Source organism: Diplotaxodon limnothrissa, linkage group LG7 (genome assembly GCF_057381915.1).
Source record: "Diplotaxodon limnothrissa isolate DT_005_m linkage group LG7, D_limnothrissa_male_GT1.1, whole genome shotgun sequence".
Classification (NCBI taxonomy): Eukaryota; Metazoa; Chordata; class Actinopteri; order Cichliformes; family Cichlidae; genus Diplotaxodon; species Diplotaxodon limnothrissa.
Window position 1 is genome coordinate 38,874,896 of NC_140602.1, and position 21,527 is coordinate 38,896,422.

At 40.7% G+C, this 21,527-nt stretch overlaps 2 protein-coding genes across 2 annotated transcripts; both read right to left on the minus strand.

Moving 5' to 3' along the window:
* Positions 1-304: 304 nt before the first annotated feature.
* Positions 305-8,836, minus strand: pigo (phosphatidylinositol glycan anchor biosynthesis, class O). Its single transcript, XM_085358040.1, has 11 exons — positions 8,688-8,836; positions 7,941-8,419; positions 6,489-6,632; positions 6,153-6,276; positions 5,789-5,948; positions 3,926-4,108; positions 2,183-3,779; positions 1,881-2,084; positions 1,261-1,442; positions 982-1,052; positions 305-580 (listed from the first exon to the last, which is right to left on the minus strand). The coding sequence occupies exons 2-11, from the start codon at positions 8,416-8,418 to the stop codon at positions 451-453; spliced, it is 3,273 nt and encodes a 1,090-aa protein (XP_085214166.1). The 5' UTR covers position 8,419; positions 8,688-8,836; the 3' UTR covers positions 305-450.
* A 1,335-nt stretch (positions 8,837-10,171) lies between these two features.
* stoml2 (stomatin (EPB72)-like 2) lies at positions 10,172-15,943 on the minus strand. The gene is made up of 11 exons (XM_085358041.1): positions 15,922-15,943; positions 15,784-15,827; positions 15,158-15,310; positions 12,723-12,822; positions 12,542-12,600; positions 12,347-12,448; positions 12,126-12,260; positions 11,609-11,753; positions 11,420-11,499; positions 11,210-11,338; positions 10,172-11,099 (listed from the first exon to the last, which is right to left on the minus strand). The coding sequence occupies exons 2-11, from the start codon at positions 15,823-15,825 to the stop codon at positions 10,974-10,976; spliced, it is 1,071 nt and encodes a 356-aa protein (XP_085214167.1). The 5' UTR covers positions 15,826-15,827; positions 15,922-15,943; the 3' UTR covers positions 10,172-10,973.
* Positions 15,944-21,527: the final 5,584 nt, after the last annotated feature.

The window sequence follows — 21,527 nt, forward strand, 5'->3', positions numbered from 1 at the left end:
GAGGTTGGGAAACCTGCAGTCAGCTGACACCGAAAAGGTCACTTGGTTGAGTGATGAAACATTTCTCCCACTAAAAACGCTACACCCAGATGAACAGAATCAACAGGGGGGGTCTCAAAGTCCTTTATCAGTTCTTCATCTCATTCCTGGGGTTGTTCAATCAAACTGCTATATAAAAAGGTCCCAACGCTCCACATTTAGTCAATCTGAGATTCGATATATGAAAGTTCCTCAGGGTCAGTAATGTACAACATAGCCCTCAAGAATCACAGTATGACATGCCACATGACATGTTAGTGGGGTTTCCTTATCACTATTGGCAACATTTTTTCAAAAAAAAAGAAAAAGAAAAAACAAATCCTGTTTAGTGACCACCATGTCCATTTCCTCTGGGGCACAGTGAGCTGTGGTGGGTGCCGGTAGGCAGCAGCTGCAGCAGCAGTGCCTTCGCTACCTGGACACATCTGGGATGAGTCTTTTAAACCACTGGCCCACAGCCACATCTACTCTCAGCACTAATGTGACCCCAATCAGCAGGAACACGCTGCTCACCAGGAACCCTGAGGCCTCAAACATTAACCTGAAAGAACAAAACAGAAGAGACACAAAGGTTTAAACAAGTCCAAATTAAGCTCCAGCAACTCCTTCGGACATTAAATAGATCATAAGATAAAAAGAACCAAGACTATTACTTTTTTCCCCAAGATCTACCAAGTTTATTTAAATTACCTATATCCTTTTAATATTTTCAAGCCACCAACTTATTATAAAAAACAAAAAAAAAACAAAAAAAACAAACAGGACACCACATTCAAAACCCAGATGTAAATGTGTGGATATCACAGTAGAAAAATGGACCGGCATTCAACACTGTGTGTTCACTGAAAGTTCAGAATCAGCGGTGATCCTGTATCCATATCCTCAAAAAGCCTTTACTGTCAGTGAGTTTGTATGAGCTGGAAAATCCATTCAGGCACTTACTTCGGTGCGAAAACCTTCCACACCATTAGGTGTCTCCTGAGTATAGCAGCTGCACAGACTGAGGCAAAGACCTGTGAAGTGAGCAGACAGACTGAGTGGTGTGATGTGATACTGCTACTCATAAGTGTAACAGAACTAAATAAAAAATTAAATTAAATAAATAAAAAAAAGACAAGAAAGAAATGCAACAGAAATCTGCTACTGAGGAAAGACTTTCCCAGCTCACATATGCCTTAAATGGATGTGAGAAAAAAAATAATTCTAGGTCTGTGGACATACCTGTGCTCCGTGAATAAGGAGGTAGCGTGTTGAGAGTTGCAGAAGAGCAGAGCTGAACAGCTGAGGGTTTTCTCTCAGCCTCATCTCCATCACAGCATCCTCTCCGTCGTCCCCACAGGCTCGTCCTCTGCTCCCACGCACCTCGCAAACCAGGGGCCAGAACAGTAGCAATGGACAACTCACTGAAGACAAAGAGAAATAACAACAACAACAACAAATCATCGTTTCACAAGCTCACAATTCATTTTAAGCACTGAAGAGACGGTTTCAAAGCTGCTTTATTTAACTTAACTGCTTTTTAGAATTTTTTTTATCATTCTCTTGAATCACATAACTTTTAAGTTTTTGTTTATCATTTAAAACTGAAATGTGTAACAAACTACAAATATGACTAAATAAAAAGGACTGAAAGTGTCATACGGGTTCACTGATATTTTATATATTTTCGATTATACTGTTAAGGTTTAAACAGGTAAAATGATGATTCTTTTCCTGCTTTTCACAAATTAATGAAATTAATCCCATTAGTTTTACAGAATAACCTTCTTTGCCTAATGGATGATGACTTCTTTCCTTTTCTTTGAACAATAACATTTTTTTTTTGCTTCTCTGGTTCCTACCTGCAAAAAGAATGTGTGAAGCAAAAGTATTAAGGGTAACCAGTGAGGCAGGGAGTATGGTCCCTGTGTGTCCTTCAGGAAATCCCACAAAGGCAGCACCCCACTGGATAGAGGGGAAGGTGGGTAAATGACCTGTAGCGTGGAAGAACTGCGTGGCAGCCAGGGACCAGAGCACTACTGGGGTCCAAGGCACATTAAACCCACCTGAGGGGGGAGAATGAGAAGTCAGTGAGCTGATTAAGACCTGGAACCTGATAGGCTTAAAAATAAATTAATTAAAAGATGCGATGCAAACATCTTACCAGAATACTTTCCATGCAGGCCACTAAGCGTAGTAGACGAGGCGTGAATGTGCAACAGAGCTCCCGTTTCTAGTAGCAGCAGGAGGAAAGACAGAGCCATGCCCTCTGGGTGCAACAGCAGCAGACCAATTCCCAGCAACCCACTAAACAACAGCAAAGGAGCAGAATAGACTGTTCCAAGTCCATAGGCCTCCACAGCAGGCCTGTTGTCCACTTCGTTGGCCCCGCTCAGGTCGCCATCATCTAGGGAACGACGCATGCGCTGATAGATCTGTGGGATAAGGTGGTGCAGCTCAGCTTGGGGGCTGATGCCAATGCTTGCTCGATAACGGGGTGTGGGTAGAGTCAAACTTTTGGCTGAAGCCTGAGTCCTAGTCTTCACAAACACAGTGAGGGGGTCTAGCCAGATCAGGAAAAGCCCCAGTCCCAGCAGACAGAAGGCGACCCTGGGGAGGGCCAGCTGTGCCAAGTGAATCAGCTCAGCCAGATTCCTGAAGCTGTCCTCCGGAGTGGCGCTAACAGCCCAGTGGAGCCCCAGGCACACAGACAGCAGCGGTAGGATCCAGCGAGCTGTAAACACCGTCCCGCCTGACGAGTTCAGATTACCATAGTGGCAGAGAAAGCATCTTAGCAGATATGTCCACAAGCCAAGGGAAATGACAGCGAGGACATAATGGAGGTTCTTCAGCTGGTTGTCCTGCAACCGGGAAAGAGGGGAAAGAAATGAAGACGGCTGGCAGGAGCCCTGCTCTTCCCGACAGCCGTGGAACGAGAGGGAGAGGTAGAGGCTGCCAACAAGTATTCCTAAGCAGGCTAGAAGGGTGCTGCTTTCCTTCCTCACAGCTGATGGAGACAAAGCTGGGGCAGGCAGCAGCCCAGCAGACTTCAACGGGTCATGGCTTGGGGGCAGAAGTAGGCCATCCCAGTTGAGATGGATGGGAATGCATAGGGCCAGGGATAACACCAAAAATGTCACAACCCGTCCTTCTGCAATCACATAGCTGTCTGAGAGCAGAGAGGCACAACGAAGGAGTGGAAACAAGAGAGAGGGGACAAGGAGGTGATGCAGGGTCAGCCAGCTAACACGCTTTGGAGCTTTGGTTCCGTTTTTTGACACTGTAGAGGTGCTCAGTTGGCGTGAACGCCAAAGGAAAAGGAGTTCAGAGCTGAAAGCAGCAGCTGCAAGGCACCACATCACCTCAATGTAGCCCCGTATGAGCAGCTGAGCAGCAGCCACACTAACCCCCACTGTCAGTGACACAACAACTGGGGCCTTCAGTAATGGACCGTTCTCCCTGATCAGCACTAGAGACAGTTCAGACAAGATGAAACACATCAGACAAGCAAATGCCAGGATGGCTAAGCCTGCCGCCATCTTCAGTGGGTTAAATCGGGCCCAGGTGGCTCGGCAGGTGTCTCTGACAGAGGTGAGGTAAGCCTGCAGAGAAGAGGCTAGCTGCGGGGAGGGTGAACGACCCTCTCTAACAGTGCTGAGAAACTCAGAAGACAAGAGGGCAAATTCACTCTTCAGCCGAGAGAGGCTCTCTGGTGGGATGTCTTTGGCCATGCCAGAGTAAGTCTCCAGGAAACGGTTGACCTTCAGAAACAGAGATAAAATTTAACACACAAACTATAAAAACAACAACTCCTGAAAAGGCTCCAGGATATGTGAATATATAAAAACATTTTTCTGTGTACAGATGCTCGAAAAGTGTTCTAGACGGTTCTTTGATGAGCAGATACCTGTTTTGTGTTGATCCACAGTGCCTCCAGCTGGCTGAGACCTCCAACTGCACCTTCTGTCTGCTCGTGTGGTGGAAATAAAGGCAAGAGAACCTGCCCAACATTACTGTATGGAATAGGAACTCCTAGTAGCAGAGCCAGGGTGGGCACCAGGTCAGTCTGTGGCACCACATCTGGTTCATTCTGGGAAATAAACAGGGGGGGGGGATGTGTCACATTACATTATTCTGTGTTCTCATGATCTAAATTGTGCTTTGACCCTTATCTGTGATATTTTGAAGTAAATATTTTTAGCACATAGCAAAATAACTTGTAGCTGTTCCAAGGCTGGGTTGTCAGTTAAACTCAGTGAGTGATATTTTATCTTGTAGCCTTTCTTAATCAGGGTTGTGCTTGATAACAGCAATATTTCCTAGCAGTGGCAAAATGCCTTGGGGGAAGAAAAAAAAAGTGTCTAAGTTCTGCCTTTTTAAAAAAAAGAAAGAAAAAAGAATAGCAGTGTAATTTCTCTCTTGCATCTAATCACTTTCCACGGCACATGATATCGCTCTCCAGTTAGGCTGCAATTATGGAAATCGGTGCTTGAGCTCTCTTTTCTAGTGTGAGATCCACTTTTATCTATGAAAAAAAGGCGGAGACCACCTGCCAGCATCAATTTAATGGATTCTGGGAACTGCACAGCCAAGCGTGAACAGAAATGGGCATGCATCAGTGGTTTAATGCTTTATGTTTTTATTACAGCAGTGATTCTGAGAGATCGACATGTCGCAAATGTGCCTTTGCAGACAGGAGAAAGACAAACACACAAGTAACTGAAAGCAGTTGTGTTAGTTATAGATTTGACTTGACTTTGTTCTTCCTTTTTAACTCATTTGTGGACTGAACTGATGACGTTGGTCTGAAAAGCAACAAGAGTGAAATGTTCTTACCACTAAGCATGTGACTGCCCATTACTGGGATACAATATGATGAGTGTGCTCTCATAACTTCTTGTTCTGTGCTCAACTCTCACTCTGAATTAAACTGACTTTTACAGCAGTTTTCAGCGGCTCTTTTAGATAGTTAAATTACTGATATAAGCACTGGTCACTATAATATGTATATCAGTGGGAATGATCTAGTGCCTCAAGTGGACGCGAGAGAGGAGCAGACGTTGTACAGATCGGTGCAGTGTCCACAGCAATGCAGATGCTGTACCAGTCTGTTGTCATAAACAGGGGGCTGAACCCTGAATTTACTCATGGATCCTACCATCATCTATGGGAACAAGCCCTGGGTAGTGACCACAAAAATTACATCAAGACTATAAGAGGCAGAAATGAGCTTCCTCAAAAGGGTGTCTTGGAGATAAGGTTGAAGACCTCTGTCATTTAGGATGGGCTCAGCATAAAGCTTCTACTCCCTGACACCAGAAGGAGCTAAGTGAGACTGTTCAGGCATCTAACTAGGATGCCTCCTGGTAGCTTCCTTGGTTAGGAACTCCTACTGGGAGGAGACCCCATGGTAGGCCCAGGACACGATGAAGATTGTGCGTGTCTGAGCTGGCTCTGGAACACCTCTGTGTCTCACCAGGAGAGCTAGAGAATGAGGCCTAGTCATCTCTGCTTGGATTGCTGCTCTTGCTACCCAGAAAAGCAGCACAAAATGAATTAATGGATCTTGTATACACTTGGGCCAAAACTGTCATTTAGCAATTTCTTTGTTAACGTACAATAGTGATTTGTTTTGATTATGACAGTATGTCTTCAGTGTTAATTTCTTATATTTTATACAAAGTCAAGTGATGTAGAATTGGTTGTGTTTTAAATAAGAATTAATCCTACTGTCATGCTGTGGCTGTTTCAAAAGGTGCATTCTACCCACCTGTGATGGGGGTCCATGAAACATGGGAGAAGGACTGTAGAGGAAGATGGCAGCATCAGTCTCTTTCTGACTTTCTCCACCATGATCTCCAGTATCTGTCATTCCGTGATCTCCCATCACCACCAAGAGTGTGTCATTCTGCAGACGATCAATCACAGACCTAGAGGAAAAGCAGAGTTTTCACAGGTCGTGCCAGGTGCTTTCTAATGCTCAACTGCTTGATCTGGGCCAACAATAACAATAATAGCGCTGGTATCATGACATATCTACAGCACTACAAGTGCACTGTGGCAACAGCTGATGATCCAGCTGCATCTGGATAATGGTGTGAAACAAGCATGTAGCAGCTGTACTACAGCCTGACCTGATGACTCCATCCATCTGCGTGAGTTTGTCAGCCATGGCTGGGTGATCCGGGCCAAACCTGTGACCACAGTGATCGACTCCAAGGAAATGAGCGACTAGGACATCCCAGTCATCACCCACCACTATTAAAACCAACAGCAAGAGACAAACGAAAGGAGATGAAACACAAATACATCAACCGCATAAACAAGTTTCCCACCTGTGGGACTAATAAAGATCATCTTAAGTGTTGGTGCAAAATTATTTTGATTTTGCACAGTTTCCTGGCAACAGAGGCTATTTGTTAAATGTACGTTTTAATTGCACAACAAATGCATATTAAATAACTACATACTAGTGTTGTAGAGGTGCTGGAGAATCCCGTTATCCACAGTGTGCAGATCCTTGACATTAAAAGAAGGGAAGGGCAGAGAGCGGTAAAACTTCTTAGGAAAAAGACTCTCCCAAGTGTCGTCACCCATAAACACCACTCGTTTGCCTATTGAGAGACAGAAAGATTTATATGAGCAAAATCAGATGGCACAGTTGGTTTTCTGGTTTTTAAAGTCCTAGATTTGTGGTATTGTCAGGCACAAAAGAGCATGTCTACAAATGAGCAGAGAATCATTGATGCTTATATTATTTTACTTTACCCACAGAAACAAAACCAAACACTATTAGTCTGGACTTCTTTAAGTTACTTGAAGACGTTTCACCTCTCATCAAAAGGACAAAAGGACCTGTCCCTCTGTGGGGGGATACTCCCACTAGGTTTATATCTGGGACTCTCCACCATTTGACCTTAGAACTGAAGAAGCTTCTCGGATGAGAGGTGAAACGTCTTCAAGTAACTTAAAGAAGTCCAGACGCTTTTCTTTGCAAGCTCCTTTGACTACGATGACCTGGATGACTGAGAACCTTCACAGACAAACACTATTAGGGTCAAAATTATTAGCCTCCTGATGCTAATAGTTGATTATTTATCCTTTTTGCCAGATAACAGCCTGTGGTCTTCTGTTGTAGTTTTCAGCAAAGCTCACAAGTCTTCTGAGCAATCCTAACTGATTCTTCTTTGACAAATCTGTCGAGCTCCTCCAGATTTTATGGTCTCCTGGCATTGACCTTGGGCTTCAATACACTCCACAGATTTTTAATGAGATTCAAGTCAGAGTCTTTGTGCAGGTCAGTGATTTTTTATTTACTTCTTCTAGAGCAGGTTGTTCATCAGGAACGATGCATCTTTTGAGATGCTGTCGTGTTGGAAGACAAAGAGATTACCTAGACCCAGTTTTGCTGGCTTCCTAATTTGGTTGAGTCAGTCATGGGTGTCTTGGCAGTTGTTTTGGGGTCTTTAGACACATCACTCACTAGTTTTTTTCCCCCCAGAGTCTTTAAATCATTCACTTCCTACCTCTGCAAGGCTTGTTCTGTAATCTGCGACTCTCTTCACATTTCACTTAAGTTTTTGACACCAAATAGTCTAAACAATTTTTTTGTTGTTTTTGGCACGATGCTTTCTCAAGTGACGGCCCAGTTGTCATATTGTGTGTAATGTAATATTTAACCCTTAGTTTTACCTTGATTTTACAAGCTTTGACCATTACAAAGTTAAAGCCCATCTTTGCACAGCAGTGGTTTGTGCTATGGCTCAATTAAGAAGTCTGTTTTCTGGGAGGCTATAGTTTATAAATGCTTTGCTGAAAATCCCTACATCCCATAACGTTGTCCTCATCTGTATGTTTCCCATAAAGCTCTTTACATGAATGTATTATATTTTTATAATTTACAGACACTTGTAATAACTCACCTGCTTGTCCAAACTGGTGAATAAGATTGTCCTCCAAGATGGCACTGGATGCAAAGTTGTTACCTACATCTACAAACGTCGGCAAAGATCCAGTCGTGAACCCCTTGATCCTCTGCATGGTGGTCGTAGGTGGGTCAGCACGAAAGGGGTACAGGCGGCTTTGTAAAGGCCTGGATGACACGGTCTCTTCCAGCACAGGTAACTTATTCTCATAAGGTCGTGGTGCCGTCTTGTCGGGGTCATACCGGGCGAAGTCGATCTTCAGGGCGTCGATAATGAGAAGGACAACCTTGCGGAAGCGCGGCTGAGCTCGACAGAAGTCCACCGGCTCCTCTCCGGGCTCGAGCACGTCTCCGCAGGTGCTGGTTCTGTTAACCTCCAACCTAACCAGCAAAAATCCACCCACGAACAGGTAGATGCCCACGAAGAACACCGCACACATCCAGAGGAGCAGGGACAGCACAGGCAGCCCCTTCATCCTACATGCACAGGTAAGAGCAGGTCAGGTGAAAGACAGGAACATTTGGTTTACATAGAGGTAACAAACACACAAAAATGAGAGGAACAGCTGCCTGTGAGCTACACCTGTTATAGAAGAAAATAATTCCGGTAACGTGTAAGGTGACTGAAATTTTAAGCTCCAACTAAAACCTCTTTTGCAGTTAAGCCGCACAGGTGGCTAACATGAATGACGGTTACGTTAACGCTGTTAGCAGAAGCTAGCTCGCTTTGCCTTTTGTCACTGACCTTGTGTGGCAGCTAGTTTTCGTCCTCTCCCGGCCGGACGTTGGGGGTGACTGTGTGTATTAAGAGCACAGGTGCCTCAGGTAAACAGAGAGCGGAGCAACACGCTCACCTTCATTGGGACTCCGGTACAATGAGATTAGATGACTGGTGGATGATAGGAACCTTAGCGTGGAAAGAGCACGGCGGGCGCTTTTCTGTGTAACACCATGAATACGTTTGCTTTGCCCCGCTCTGTGACTTACAGGACCTCCTATATACGGAACAACGGCTTTAGCGCGTCTCTGAAAATCGCTAAACACGTCAGAAATTCTGCAGAGAAACCACCCTTAAAAGAGAATGGACTAGAAATAAGTTTTGTAAAAGTTATTATAAAATATCAATAATGGTCTCAAACATTTTAATTTAATGATATTTCATAGCTTTGTCTACTACAATATTGTTTTGTTGTTGTTGCTGGTTGGCTTATTAACGTAAAATCAAATTAGACTTAACTGATGCAATTTAGGGTATCTAGGAGGTACTAAAGGCAATCTCAGCTGTCACTGGGAGAAAAGCAAGTTGCACCCTGGACAGCTACAGTTGCAGAAAGTGAATCCAATGGCCAAGTTTGTTAAGCCTCCGTTGTTTCTAATAGCCACAACCTGTGATTGTAAAAAGACAAACACAGGCTGTGGCTGTGAAAATGGCCTTTAGATCTTGAAACACTGAGTCCATTTAATACATCTTCTAAGGGTTGAGTGGAAAATTAGCCAGGGCAAGCTCATTGGCTACCAACTTTTGATTGACAAATATTTAATCGATGAGCGTGTAGTTTCACATTCAGACCCCTCATTACATCTGGCTTCAAAACACCAAGATGGTAGTGGTGAAAATGACCATCTCAAGAATTCACAAGTTTTCATACTCTACACTCAATTCAGAATCGGCAGTTAACCTAACAGATGTTTTAGGACTGATAGGACGCAAGACAGAACAAGGTACAGGAAAAACATGCACAATCCACATAGGAAGGCCCCAGGTGACAGTCTTTTTTTTTTTTTTTTTTTTTTTTTGCTGAGAGCCAAGTGCAAGTCACTGGCCCACAGTTTATGTACACACGTTTATGCCTGTAAGGCAAGGTAGAGGGCTAATAAACCAACTGCGCTTTTCATGTTTGCCTATCTTTTTAGCAGGTAACAAGATAGGCAAACGTATTTATTTTTGCAGACTTTGTTAAATCAGCATGGGTGTGTTTTTATTTTAATAGCCATTTGATAGTTTTCAACATGTTTGTATATTTTGAACATTTTTGTCCAAATATTTCATCTAACCACATCTTTTCAAATCTTCTCAGACTTAACATGCCCGGTTGCCCAGTTCATATTCCATTATTTTGTAGAAAACAGAAATAACAAAACAAACTTCAAGTCTTTGCAGTGAACCTTGAAATTTAATAAATATATCCGGTAAGACATCAGATATGAATACAAATACTCGGAGGAGAGGAATATTTTGATCATCGAGCTGACACGGGACATTACCTAGACTTTGACAAAAAAAATTCTCTCTTAATCATTTCAAAAAGTAGGTTTTTTTTTTCTAAAGGAAATTCTAATGTAACCTTTTCATGGGGATATAGCTTTATTATCGATAGGGTAATGTTTCAAAAAACGTAGTAAACTGTGAAATTAATACACTTTTAGAAACATTGTGAGAAATCCAGCCAGGCATTGCATGCAGCAACTTAAAGTCGGTGGTCCCATCAACACAAAGAGGGAGAATTGTCACCCATTTCTGTAAATAATACCTATGTATATATTTTCACCTGAGCTGGCTTTGATTATTATTAATAATCTCAGAGAACCTGAATATAGCTATTTGGGAAAACATGGAAAATAGGCTGCAAAGTGAGAAAACATGATGGTATAATCTACAAAAACCTCAGGTAGAGAGGTCAAAAGGGCTCAACATATTAAAATATAAAATTGCTCAGGGGAGACTTATTTTTGCATCCGTGTCTGTGCTGACATCCACGTCAGCTGGATAGACTCTGGTATCTGTGTATTTGGCTGGAGGCTGGTGTTACTTTCTCAAACATACACTAATTAAACCACACTCAGTGAAGATTACGACTCCCCATACAAAAGGTGTAACTTTCCCCCAGGCTCCAGGACAAGGCTTCAGAAGAGTTTTAAAGTTGGCAATTTTTCCCTTTTGTCCTGTCATTTTAAGGTCTGTGTGAGAACAAACCGTGGACCTTCAACATAAACTGCTTCTTCTGGTTCTGTGTCATTTATTAGTTTGAGTTCATTCATTAATTCCTTTTTCTTGAGGTGATCCCGATGGGTTCGCAGCCTCTTCACGGTTCTCCTCCAAAACCTCTGGAGTTACCCTCATGCTTGGCTTTGCCAGCGTGCTATAAATAGTCATAGCCTGAGTGGCAAGAAGACAAGATAAGCATCATTAGGGGCATGTAAACTTAATCATTTAGAAGCTGTTAACATATAAATCCAATAGTTGGGACTATTGGATAGCAGACATACCTGTGAAACCATTCCACTAATGTCACCAGTGTTAGAGGGCAGAAGGATGGTGTTTGACTCTTTAGCGAGGTTTGAGAAAGCAGACACGTACTGCTCAGCTACACTTAGCGAAGCGGCAGCATTTCCATTCTGAATTTAAGAGGAAAAAAAAGCATTAACCAATGAAAAGCTTTTGTAAGTCAGACTGTGAAAATGGAAAAGAACATTTACCTGCTCTGTCAAAGCATCTGACAACATACGGATGGCCTTGGCTTTGGCCTCAGCTTTGGCTAGAACTGCTTGAGCCTCACCTGGACGGAGCAGAGTAGTAGGTAACAGGGAGCATATTAGCCTCTAAAAGCAAAAAGATGTGAGATAATTTGTGGAAACTGGAGTGATAAACCAACTAAATGCACTTACCAGCCGCTTTATTGATCTGTTCTGCTTTTTCACCCTCCGAGGCTAAGATCTGTGCTTGTTTACGACCCTCAGCGACATTAATGGCTGCTTCTCTTGTCCCCTCAGACTCCAGCACTGTGGCTCTCTTTTTACGCTCAGCTTCCACCTACATGGGGTGAATAAAGTGTCCTGTTCAGTAAATTTAAGTGATTTAGTCTTGTTCCCACAGTTGAAATATCTACTGCTATATGCAAAAAATGTTTCTGACCTTGTCTGAAAAGACCTATAATTTATTTAAGGTACTATGAACTCTAGTTTTTAAGAATCAGTGTAAAACCTCTTAAACTTAACCAAACTTACCAACACAATATAAGAAAATTATTTGACTACAAAAGGTCTCTTTTCTGTTGAAGATTATAAACTGTACTTGAATGATGGCTAAGCTGTACTTTCATGTAATACCCATTTGTACCATAAGATCGTGCAGTGAATTAAAAACTAAAAATTATGCTTTAAAAAGCTCTTTTGTTTCTCTCACCTGCATCTGCATGGACTCTTTGACACGAGGTGGAACGTGTATATCTTTGATTTCGTAACGAAGGCAACGGATTCCCCACTCGTCTGAAGCTTGGTTGATGGAATGGACGATGTTGGAATTCAGAGACTCCCTTTCCTTAAAAACAAATGCAAAGATAAAATACAACTTGTTCCTTCATGAACAGAGAAAAAATATGAGATGAAACAGCAGTTTGTCTTTACTCGGAACACTTTGTCCAATGTGAGTTTGCCCAGTTCTGAACGCATGGTGGTCTGTGCCAGCTGTGTGACAGCATACTCTGGATCCTCAACACCGTAGCTGGCCTGTGAACAAACAAAAGTATAAAGTGAATTTAAAAAAAAAAAAAAAAATAAGCAAGAAGATATTTGGATCTGTTCTAATTGTTGCCAGCATACCTTAAAAGGGTCTAGTATCCTTAAGTAAAGCACGCCATCAATCTGCAGTGTTACATTATCTGCAAGTTCAAAGAAAATATAACAATATGGAGAAAACAATCAATTCTGTTTAAAAAATAAAAAAAAAAAAAGCCTGCTCGTCCTCCTGTGAATAATGAGAAATAAACAATGTCTTACTTACCTAGGGATACTGCAGACTGCTCTGGGACATCAATCACAATTTCTTTGAGACTTTGAACATAGCGAATTCTGTCAAGTATGGGTATGAGGAAGTTCAAACCCTATAGATAGCAAAAGGGAAAATGTTAGGGTGTGCCAACAGTGAATAATGTTTGGAATTTTAATGACATAGTCCAATAATAAAGCAAAATGAGTTATAGTATTGTTGCTTAAAGGCAAGTTTCTTTAGTAGTCTATCAAAATAAAATACACTAAAATTTCCATGGTATGAATGACATGGTAATATTTGGCCTTTTAATGATTTCTTTGAAGTGGAATGGTTGTACAGCATACATCTTTAATTACTTTAAACAAATGACAATTGGGTGACCAAGTGTGAATTCAAGTTGGATTGCATGTATACATACGGGCTCAAATATAAACATACACTCACTTAATTGTGTTCATAAGTGGTGCTGAAGGTTCTACAATGTGTTTTAACTTGACAAGGCAAAGGCTGCCATCATGACTGACTACAACTGGTAGTTTCCATTTGTCAGCATTAAAATTATCTGTTTGACAGCACTCACTGAAGTGACCAATACTCAGACCAATGTGAAAGTTCAAGGAAATCAGTGAAGATCTAAGGAGAATTGTACATTTACACAAGTTAGAAAGATAACTTGAAGCCATTTCTAAACAGCTGCAGAATCTAAGATCATCAAACAAGTGTACAAAAATACAAGATAGTCAGATGTCTTACAGGGCTCTAGAGACAATGAAAAACACATCAAATCTGGTTATGGAATGGATAAAACACATTGACATTACATTTCTGGAGCAGCTTTTATATACCCCCAATCTTAATCCTATTGAAAATTTATGAATGAAGCACAAAAGCTGAGTCCATGTCAGGAAACCAGCCAGTTTAAATTAACTCTCCCAACACTTCCAAGCAGAGTGGTCAAATATCAGACTCAGTTTTATTGTCATTCAACAATTTGACATGTTATGAATGAAACACAGTTACTTAGGTCTTGGCATTGCATCATGCTGCCAAACAACAAGTGAAACAGTAGGAAGATTAATCAATTACCAAAAAAAAGTAAGAAAATATGCCACAAGTGTGATGATGGCATACGATCAAAATATGATCCAAATTGTCTGGTCAAGGTGCAACTTGATAAGCAAATATCAGTGGGCCTTTGTGTATATTTTTGAGTCTGTATAAACATTTGATCATAAATCCAAACTCGTGCACCTAAATCTTGTTTTTTTTTTTTTTACATCATTATGTAACCCAGGGCTCTAGAGTGCAGCCTATTTGGCTCATTTATCAATGGTGCGACTAAAAAAAAAATATATATATATATTAGGATGCATCGGTACGACCAGCTGTTCAAGTATTTAAAAAAAAAAAAAAAAAAAGTCTTTGTGTGGTCAACAACAGACACACATTAGTCGTGTCCAAATTCATGGGCTGCATCCTCCTGAGGACCGCGAAGGCCGGGTCCTCAGAAGGTCGGGTAGGCCGGAAGTAAACGGCAGATTATGTTTAACAATGGTTTGGAGACTGCATCAAATAATAAATCACATACGATCCACTCCGAGCCATAGCCAACTGAAAGTAAAAGGGGTAAAGTATATACATTTCGAAGACAGTGGCTTGACCAGTTTCTTTGGCTAAGATACAGTAAAGCTGACAACATGATGCACTACATTTACTGTGGTGCAGTGGCGGTTTTTGATACGGGCGACATGGGGCATTGCCCAGAGCGGCATCGTGAGCATCCGCAAAGAAAAGTTGCTTGCAACATTGCCTATGATATTCCCAAAGAAGAAGCTCCGTCCACCAAGTTCAAGTCCAAAATAATTCTTCACAAGAAAAATAGCTTGAACATAAACCCACATACAGTAATGATGTCGCGTGCGCCCAGTTTATAGGTGTCATCCCAGACACACTGGGGGAAAAAAAAAGGCCAAATTACAGGAGCTGGCCATCTGAGGGGGAATGTGACTGCAATGGAGGATAGTCCATAAGATATCAAGCCTTTGAGACACTTTGAGGTCCTTTTAATTTAGAGTTTCTTTTTATTGATTAAATCTTGAGATGTTTTAAGTTTACATTTCAGCTCAGTGAAGCACTTTAAGCACAAGCACTTTTTCAGTAACTTATCTTTCTTACAGAACTGTGCTCCAAATAAATAACTTTGTGTTGACAAGACCTCTGATCACAACTGTATTTGATCTGTATTTGTAATTGTGGTAAGTTGGAAAGCTAGGATATGTAACTGTAATGCAGTTTAGTTCTATGCAATATGATTTGATTTGACCAAAATGAAAATTTATGAAGTTCATGGTCAAACTGGGGATCGAACCCATGTTGTTTGGGGAAGAACACCATCTATTTGTTGTGCTTTTGTTTTTTGGGGATCTATTAAATGCAACAAAGTTTACCGGCTCCAAGATCCGATGGAAGCGACCCATCCTCTCCACCACCCAAGCCTCCTGCTGGGGCACAAACAGCACCACGGTGTTCATGGGCAGGCTGGACGCCCATCGCTGCTGAACTGGGTTAACGCACAACCTCGGCACGGTCCGCTGGGTCTGCTACAGAGGATTCATTAAAATGTAAACAGGTGGCATTACTGCATGAATTTGAGCCAAGACTCATAAGACTATCTTAGCTTGTAGAGCTTAAGGTTGCTGAATAAACATCAATGTTAATATTCTTGTTTTATGTTTCAATTTTAAGTTTTTGGTTAGACTTATTTGGTCACATTCTACATATTATATATATGAACGAGGTCATTGGTAAATACCCATTTGAGTGTATACAGTATGTGACCATATTAATCGACCATAACAAAGTCTTTCTCTGGCCATACCAGCTAACCAATAGTTCATTTTCATCTAGAAATAATCATTATGTCCGCAGGTGTTCCGCTAAAAATACAGTGCTATCGGGATTATTAAACGCACGGGCTCACGCTGATGAATGACACCTATTTCACCAGCCACAGAAAAGAACCGGTGCACGAGATGTTAAGCCGAAGGAGGCACACAGTGACAGTTTCAGTTACCTGCAAAATGAGGCCGCCGGTCCGACACAGCGTCCGTAACATCGCTGAAAGATTGCAAAAGGACTGTTTAAAATTAGAAGATTAGGTTTGGTAAACTACACTCTGTTGAGACTACACAGTCACGCGAGTGACCCTTACCGATCAGGAAATGAAAGTTACATCAGTGGTGCAACGCTGAAAAACTCCCCCAGCGCGGGAAACAAAAAGTCATACAGTGGTTCCGCTAATAGATACATTAATAATAATACATTTAAAAAGATATAAAAATATAGGACGAAATAAGTGACTTTAATACAAATGTTCACTGTATGACTATTATAGTGCCCTATAACTTTTGTCTTTCACATAAACTAGTATATTCTTTTTGCAGTATGTCTGTAACTATTTCACGTTTTAAAGGTTACTTTTATTGCCACTGTTCTCTTTAAGCACCTTTCATTGTGGAAGACTGATAATCTATTATGAAATATAATATATAAGTCTACTGAATCTTATTAGTTAATAAAAAATATTACTACTGGCAACTAATAGTTGAGTAATATTTCGACTACTACTACTAATTTTTTTGTTTTGTTTTGTTTTTCGTTAATAAATGCACGCGTTCTGGTGTAATGGCTGACACAATTCATAAGGTGGTGCTATTTGTTTCCTTTTTGCTCACTCAACTCAATGTTGTCTTTTGGGGTCATTTGGTGTATGTGATAGCAGTTAAACACACTGTGGGGGCATTCTGTATGAACCTTTTCTTTTTATTTCATTTTTTAAAGTAAATATTTATTTAATTTGGTAAATGGAAATGGAAAATGCTAATGTAAGGATTTATTAAATAGATCAAATAAAACCAAGCTCAAAGTCAATCTAAAATTGTGAATTATCAGTGCTCAGAAAGGATTGTTTTGCTAAAAACAAACACAAAGACTCATGTTATGTGTTTAAAAAAAGACAGAGAAACTCCATAAAAATATAGCAAATTCACCATTGTGGCACAATTTATTTAAAAAAAATATTGTACAGTTTGAAAGCATTGAAATGTAGTTTTACTTAAATTTTGTATTTATGGAAGAACTTGAAATTCATGAGATTCGTTAAAGAATACATTTTTCATATAGCTTATTTTACTGATCCCTACGAAACCTAAAATTTAGAAATCTACAGATATCTCCCCACAGTTTACTTTTTTATGTGTGTGACATGCCCAGAGCAAACACAGCTTAATTACAAAACATTTTTTTGAATATTTAACAAACAAAGAACCAAAAAGCTAGGTCACTTTGAGTACCTTAAATGAATCTTTCTACTAAGAATCGTTTTATATTGTCTATGGTGAAATACAAAGTTCTGGATGTTTACTTGAATCTGTGCGCGTTACCTGTGTCTTCCGCCAACCTGTCCCTCCCGGCGATTGGACAAATGTCTACATAAGGCTCAGCGCTTTGGCATCCTGATTGGTTGCCTCAGATGCCTGTAACAGGTGTCCCGACCCCGCCTCCTCCCCCTTTCCTGTCTCTTTGCTCTCGGTCTATCCTTCAGTCTGGAAACCTGTGATGAGAGTTTTAATAATGGCGTGGCAGCAGAGAGGGGCAGCTGCTCTCTGCCCAGGTCCGGGACCGGAAACCCACCTGTAAACATCAAAGAGGAATTTATCAGCAATTTTTAAAAAAAAAAATCTGTTTAGTGACTGTTATAATGTTACCTCACAGAGTAAATCTCCGCTGAGAGGTCGCTCTGTAAACTGTGTGAAACTACTGGATTGTCGCTGGAAGCGGTCGGTCATGTCGTTACTGTGCGTCAGAGGTAGGAGCTTTTATCTTTATTTGTACTTCATAAGCGATTTTGTCTTTGTTTGTTTGATGAGTTTGCTGAAGTCATAGTGATAATTCCAGTAACAGCTTACAAAACTGGTTTTCTAACAGTAGGCGTTCCTCCTTGGGTAGTATCTGGAAAAAAAGTACCTTTATCCTGACGTGATTTTACGTTTTTAAAAACCAAGACTTTATAATTTTTATCTTTAAAAACTCAACAGAGGTATGTATTTATCATTTATGTTGAAAATAAATCCTTGGGGTCCTCAGTGACAACTGAGGATTTTATAATCGAACTTTTAGTGTCTCGTCTTAATATCATCTCCCAGCATTAGTTTCGTAGGCCTCTACATTGAAAGCCTGATTCAGGGACCAATGCTGGGGGAAAAAGAAACCGTGTTTGCTATTAAGGAATCCGTCTTGTCAGAAGAAGGTTGATAACAAGGTTAGTGTTCATTCCATGTTAGCGTGCCGTCTACCAGAAGACTACAGCGAATCGGCTGGAGTGATGGTGGAGAATCCTGCTTTAGAGGCTTTTACAGCAGAAGAGCACATCATGCAATATCCCATTCAGCAACAAGAAGCCTGACACCCAACTATTTGCTCCACTGCTGCTAAGAGCTCGATTAAAAAAGAAGAAGAAGAAGAAAAAACTACCCCAAACAGAGATAACTGCCCCCCCCCCCCCCCCCCCCCCCTAACTACACAAGCATGCCTATCTGCAATAACACAGCCATCCTCACCAAACTACTTGATTTTTTTTTTCGTCTCCACAAAATTTAGTCTCTCAGAAATTAATCTATATTACTCTATGTTACTCTTACTGACTGCTCATTAGCACAGAATCCTTCATGGGAGAGTTTAAAAGTTTTGGCATCTGCTATAGAAGTAATGGAGCATTAATAATTCCCACTGATAAGAAATTGGAATAAAAGTCTTTTTCTTCTTTGTAATTCAGTCTTTGAACATGTTTTACCTGAAAACAAATAGGCTTTACTATATTGTTTCTCTGAGTGTATATTAGGGCTGGGCCATATCATACCGTTCACGGTAATACCGGTATAATGTCGGGCAACGATAAGAAAATGAAATATCGCGATAGAATATGGGTAAAACACGCATGCGCAGTGCCTTTGTTTTCATACGCACATGGCGGAAAAAGCATGGCGGCGACGCAGAATGAGAAGGGCGAAAGTGGATAGTTAAATGAAACTGATGAACCAGAATTTGTTTGTAAAAATGCTGCAACTTCAGTGGTGTGGAACTGGTTTGGCTTTTGTCCGTCAGATACACAACAAAGCACTATTTTTAGTAGAGCATGCTAGCGGCCGTCGTTATTGCCGTGTGGTTTGGAAAATACGGAACACTTAAAATCAATCCTTTGATTTTTCTGAAAATCGACAGTGCCCCTTATAATCCTGTGTGCCTTATGTATGAATTCTGGTTGTGTTTACTGACCTCGAAACAATTTTATGTCGTACACGGCGCTTGAAAATCTGTCAAATGTTTTAGTACGACTTTGCTAAGCTACGAACCCACACCGCTTGATGGATTGTCGGAGCATTACGGCTATCGTAGGCAGGCGCCTCGCGGAGTGATACGTACTGTGCTTCAACATAATATTACCGTATTATGTGTATAACCTCTTTTTAAGTTTTGTGGATATTATACATGGTTATGCTGAGGATATGTTGGCCAATTTCCACTGGAAATGCCTTTTGGTTAAACTGTCAGCAAGGATTTTGCATTTGCACTGTTAAATTTTTATATAACTTTAATGCACATAAAAAACAGCTGCTTGTTTAAGTGAAAATACATTGATTTTTTTTTTTTTTTTGCACGAATAAAGTTGTGGAGTTGTAAAGTATTTTGTCTAGTGTCAATTATATCGTCAGTTATATCGTTATCACAAATTTTCAAATGTATATCGTGATAAATATTTTTGGTCATATCACCCTGCTCTAGTGTGTATTCCTGATAGTGTACTGATTAGCTTCCAAGTAATGGCAAAAAGCCAATGACTGTGTTTACATTAAAAGGCACATTTTCTTTCTTTTTTTCCATTTAGTCCACAAATTCTTGTTATCTGGAACTTGTGTGCATGAACCTATGCATGCCCAGACACATCTGTGTTACAAGTGTTGGTTATATGTACATCAAATATAAATCTGTTTAAGTACCAATGTACTTTCTGGTAAAAATAAATAAATAAATAAATTGTGAATATAGTTAGACTCAGGAGGTATTGGGACACCTGTGCACCATTCTGAGAAACACAAGGAATGGTTCAAAAAGAAGCATTTGATCTCACTTGCTTGAAAAAGTTAATCTCAGTGCCTCTGCAAAACCTCTGGAAAGACTGTTCTTCTATTGATTAGTGAAATTAAAGCTAGTAGGAGCTGCAGCCAATAGATTACAGGAAAGGTTAGAGGAAGAGGAAGAAGTAGAGTAGATTAGCTTAAAGGGTGCTTGGGCAGAAGCTTTGTGATTAACTAATGTTGTGAGTCATCGTTTGATAGCACAGCTTGACAGTGTTGCCTATTTATTGCTAGTTGAGATGTTTCATCACCATGGCAATGTCTTTATACAATAGATAAGTGGTTGCCCTTACGAGTGAACATGTGGGGGAAACTCTTACTGTGCATCAGGTCAAGGCTGAGTTGACACATGGTTCACGTGGATGACACGATGCTGGAGGACTGGAGGTGCACAGATATTGTGTATGACATTGACATTGCTGATTGATTTAGTTACATGATATTTGTGGTTAATAAGATTTTCTTCGTTTCGAAGGCAGATGAAGAATCTGCAAGAGCTTATGCTTGGCTGTTAAAAGAACGCTTTGTGTGGTGCTCCACTTGAAATGGAAAACATTAATTGAAAAATGAGGACAAAGATGATCATTGAACTGTGGAGTCGCATACTTAAATGTTGAACATTAAAGCAATTACATTTGCAAATTGCAGGTGGGTTACATTATTTTAATGATTTTTGGATTCAGGTCAAGTCAGATTTGCCTGAGGGGCGTTCATTATCTGGACAGGAGGTAAAAGCCTCAATGCTTGTATTCTTGGTGTCAACAAGGATTATGAAAATGGTAGAAACCTCCAGAAAGAGGGAGGGATCTCTACTCCAGTCATGTATTAATTAAGTGTATAGAATAGAGCAACATCCTGATTTTCAATTGTGATTAAAAAATTATGCAGAGCAAGAAGCTGTAGCTTGCTCAGACCACCGACACATAGACCTAGAGACTAGTCAGCACCTGACTGGTTCGAGTAGTTGCTGGCAGTCACAGTAAAATTGATTGCCAAATCCCTGTTCATGCAGGCTTAAAGACTGGACAGTAACCAATAGATAAATACTATTCGCTAGTTACAAATGTGTATACAGTTTTTGCTTTGAAGGCAAAATGTCCCGGTTTTTAGTTTGTGTTTGACTCTTTCAAGTTTTACTACAGCTTAACAAGAGTTTGCAGACAAGTTTATGTCTTCAGTGCAAACTATGGGCAACCGTGGCAATCTGATGGCAACCAAAGCAGCCAAAAGGAGGCCTCTGGTACAGCATAGTCTTTGTGACCAATTTTGCCAGGAACCTTCAGCCACAGCTTGCAACTGGTTGAGGAATACACATTTTCTGAAAAAGCATACACATTTTCAAATATGAGCCAAGTCTGCTTGGCTCATATTTGTCTACAGCCGAGTCAGTTGCTGAGGACTTATGCTGAGATAATAATTATATAAAGGATGCAATGGAGAGATAAAAGTGACTGAACTGGAATCTAAGGGGTTGAGTATAGTAACCATCCGAGTAGAGGAATTATGAGAGAAAGACAGAGTGAGAGAGAGAGAGCTTAGAGATTGTGGGAGTAATCCCCTTGCCATCTGTTGCTCTCTCTCCTCTTATTACCAGCTCCAAGTGATCAGATCCAACAGTCGACAC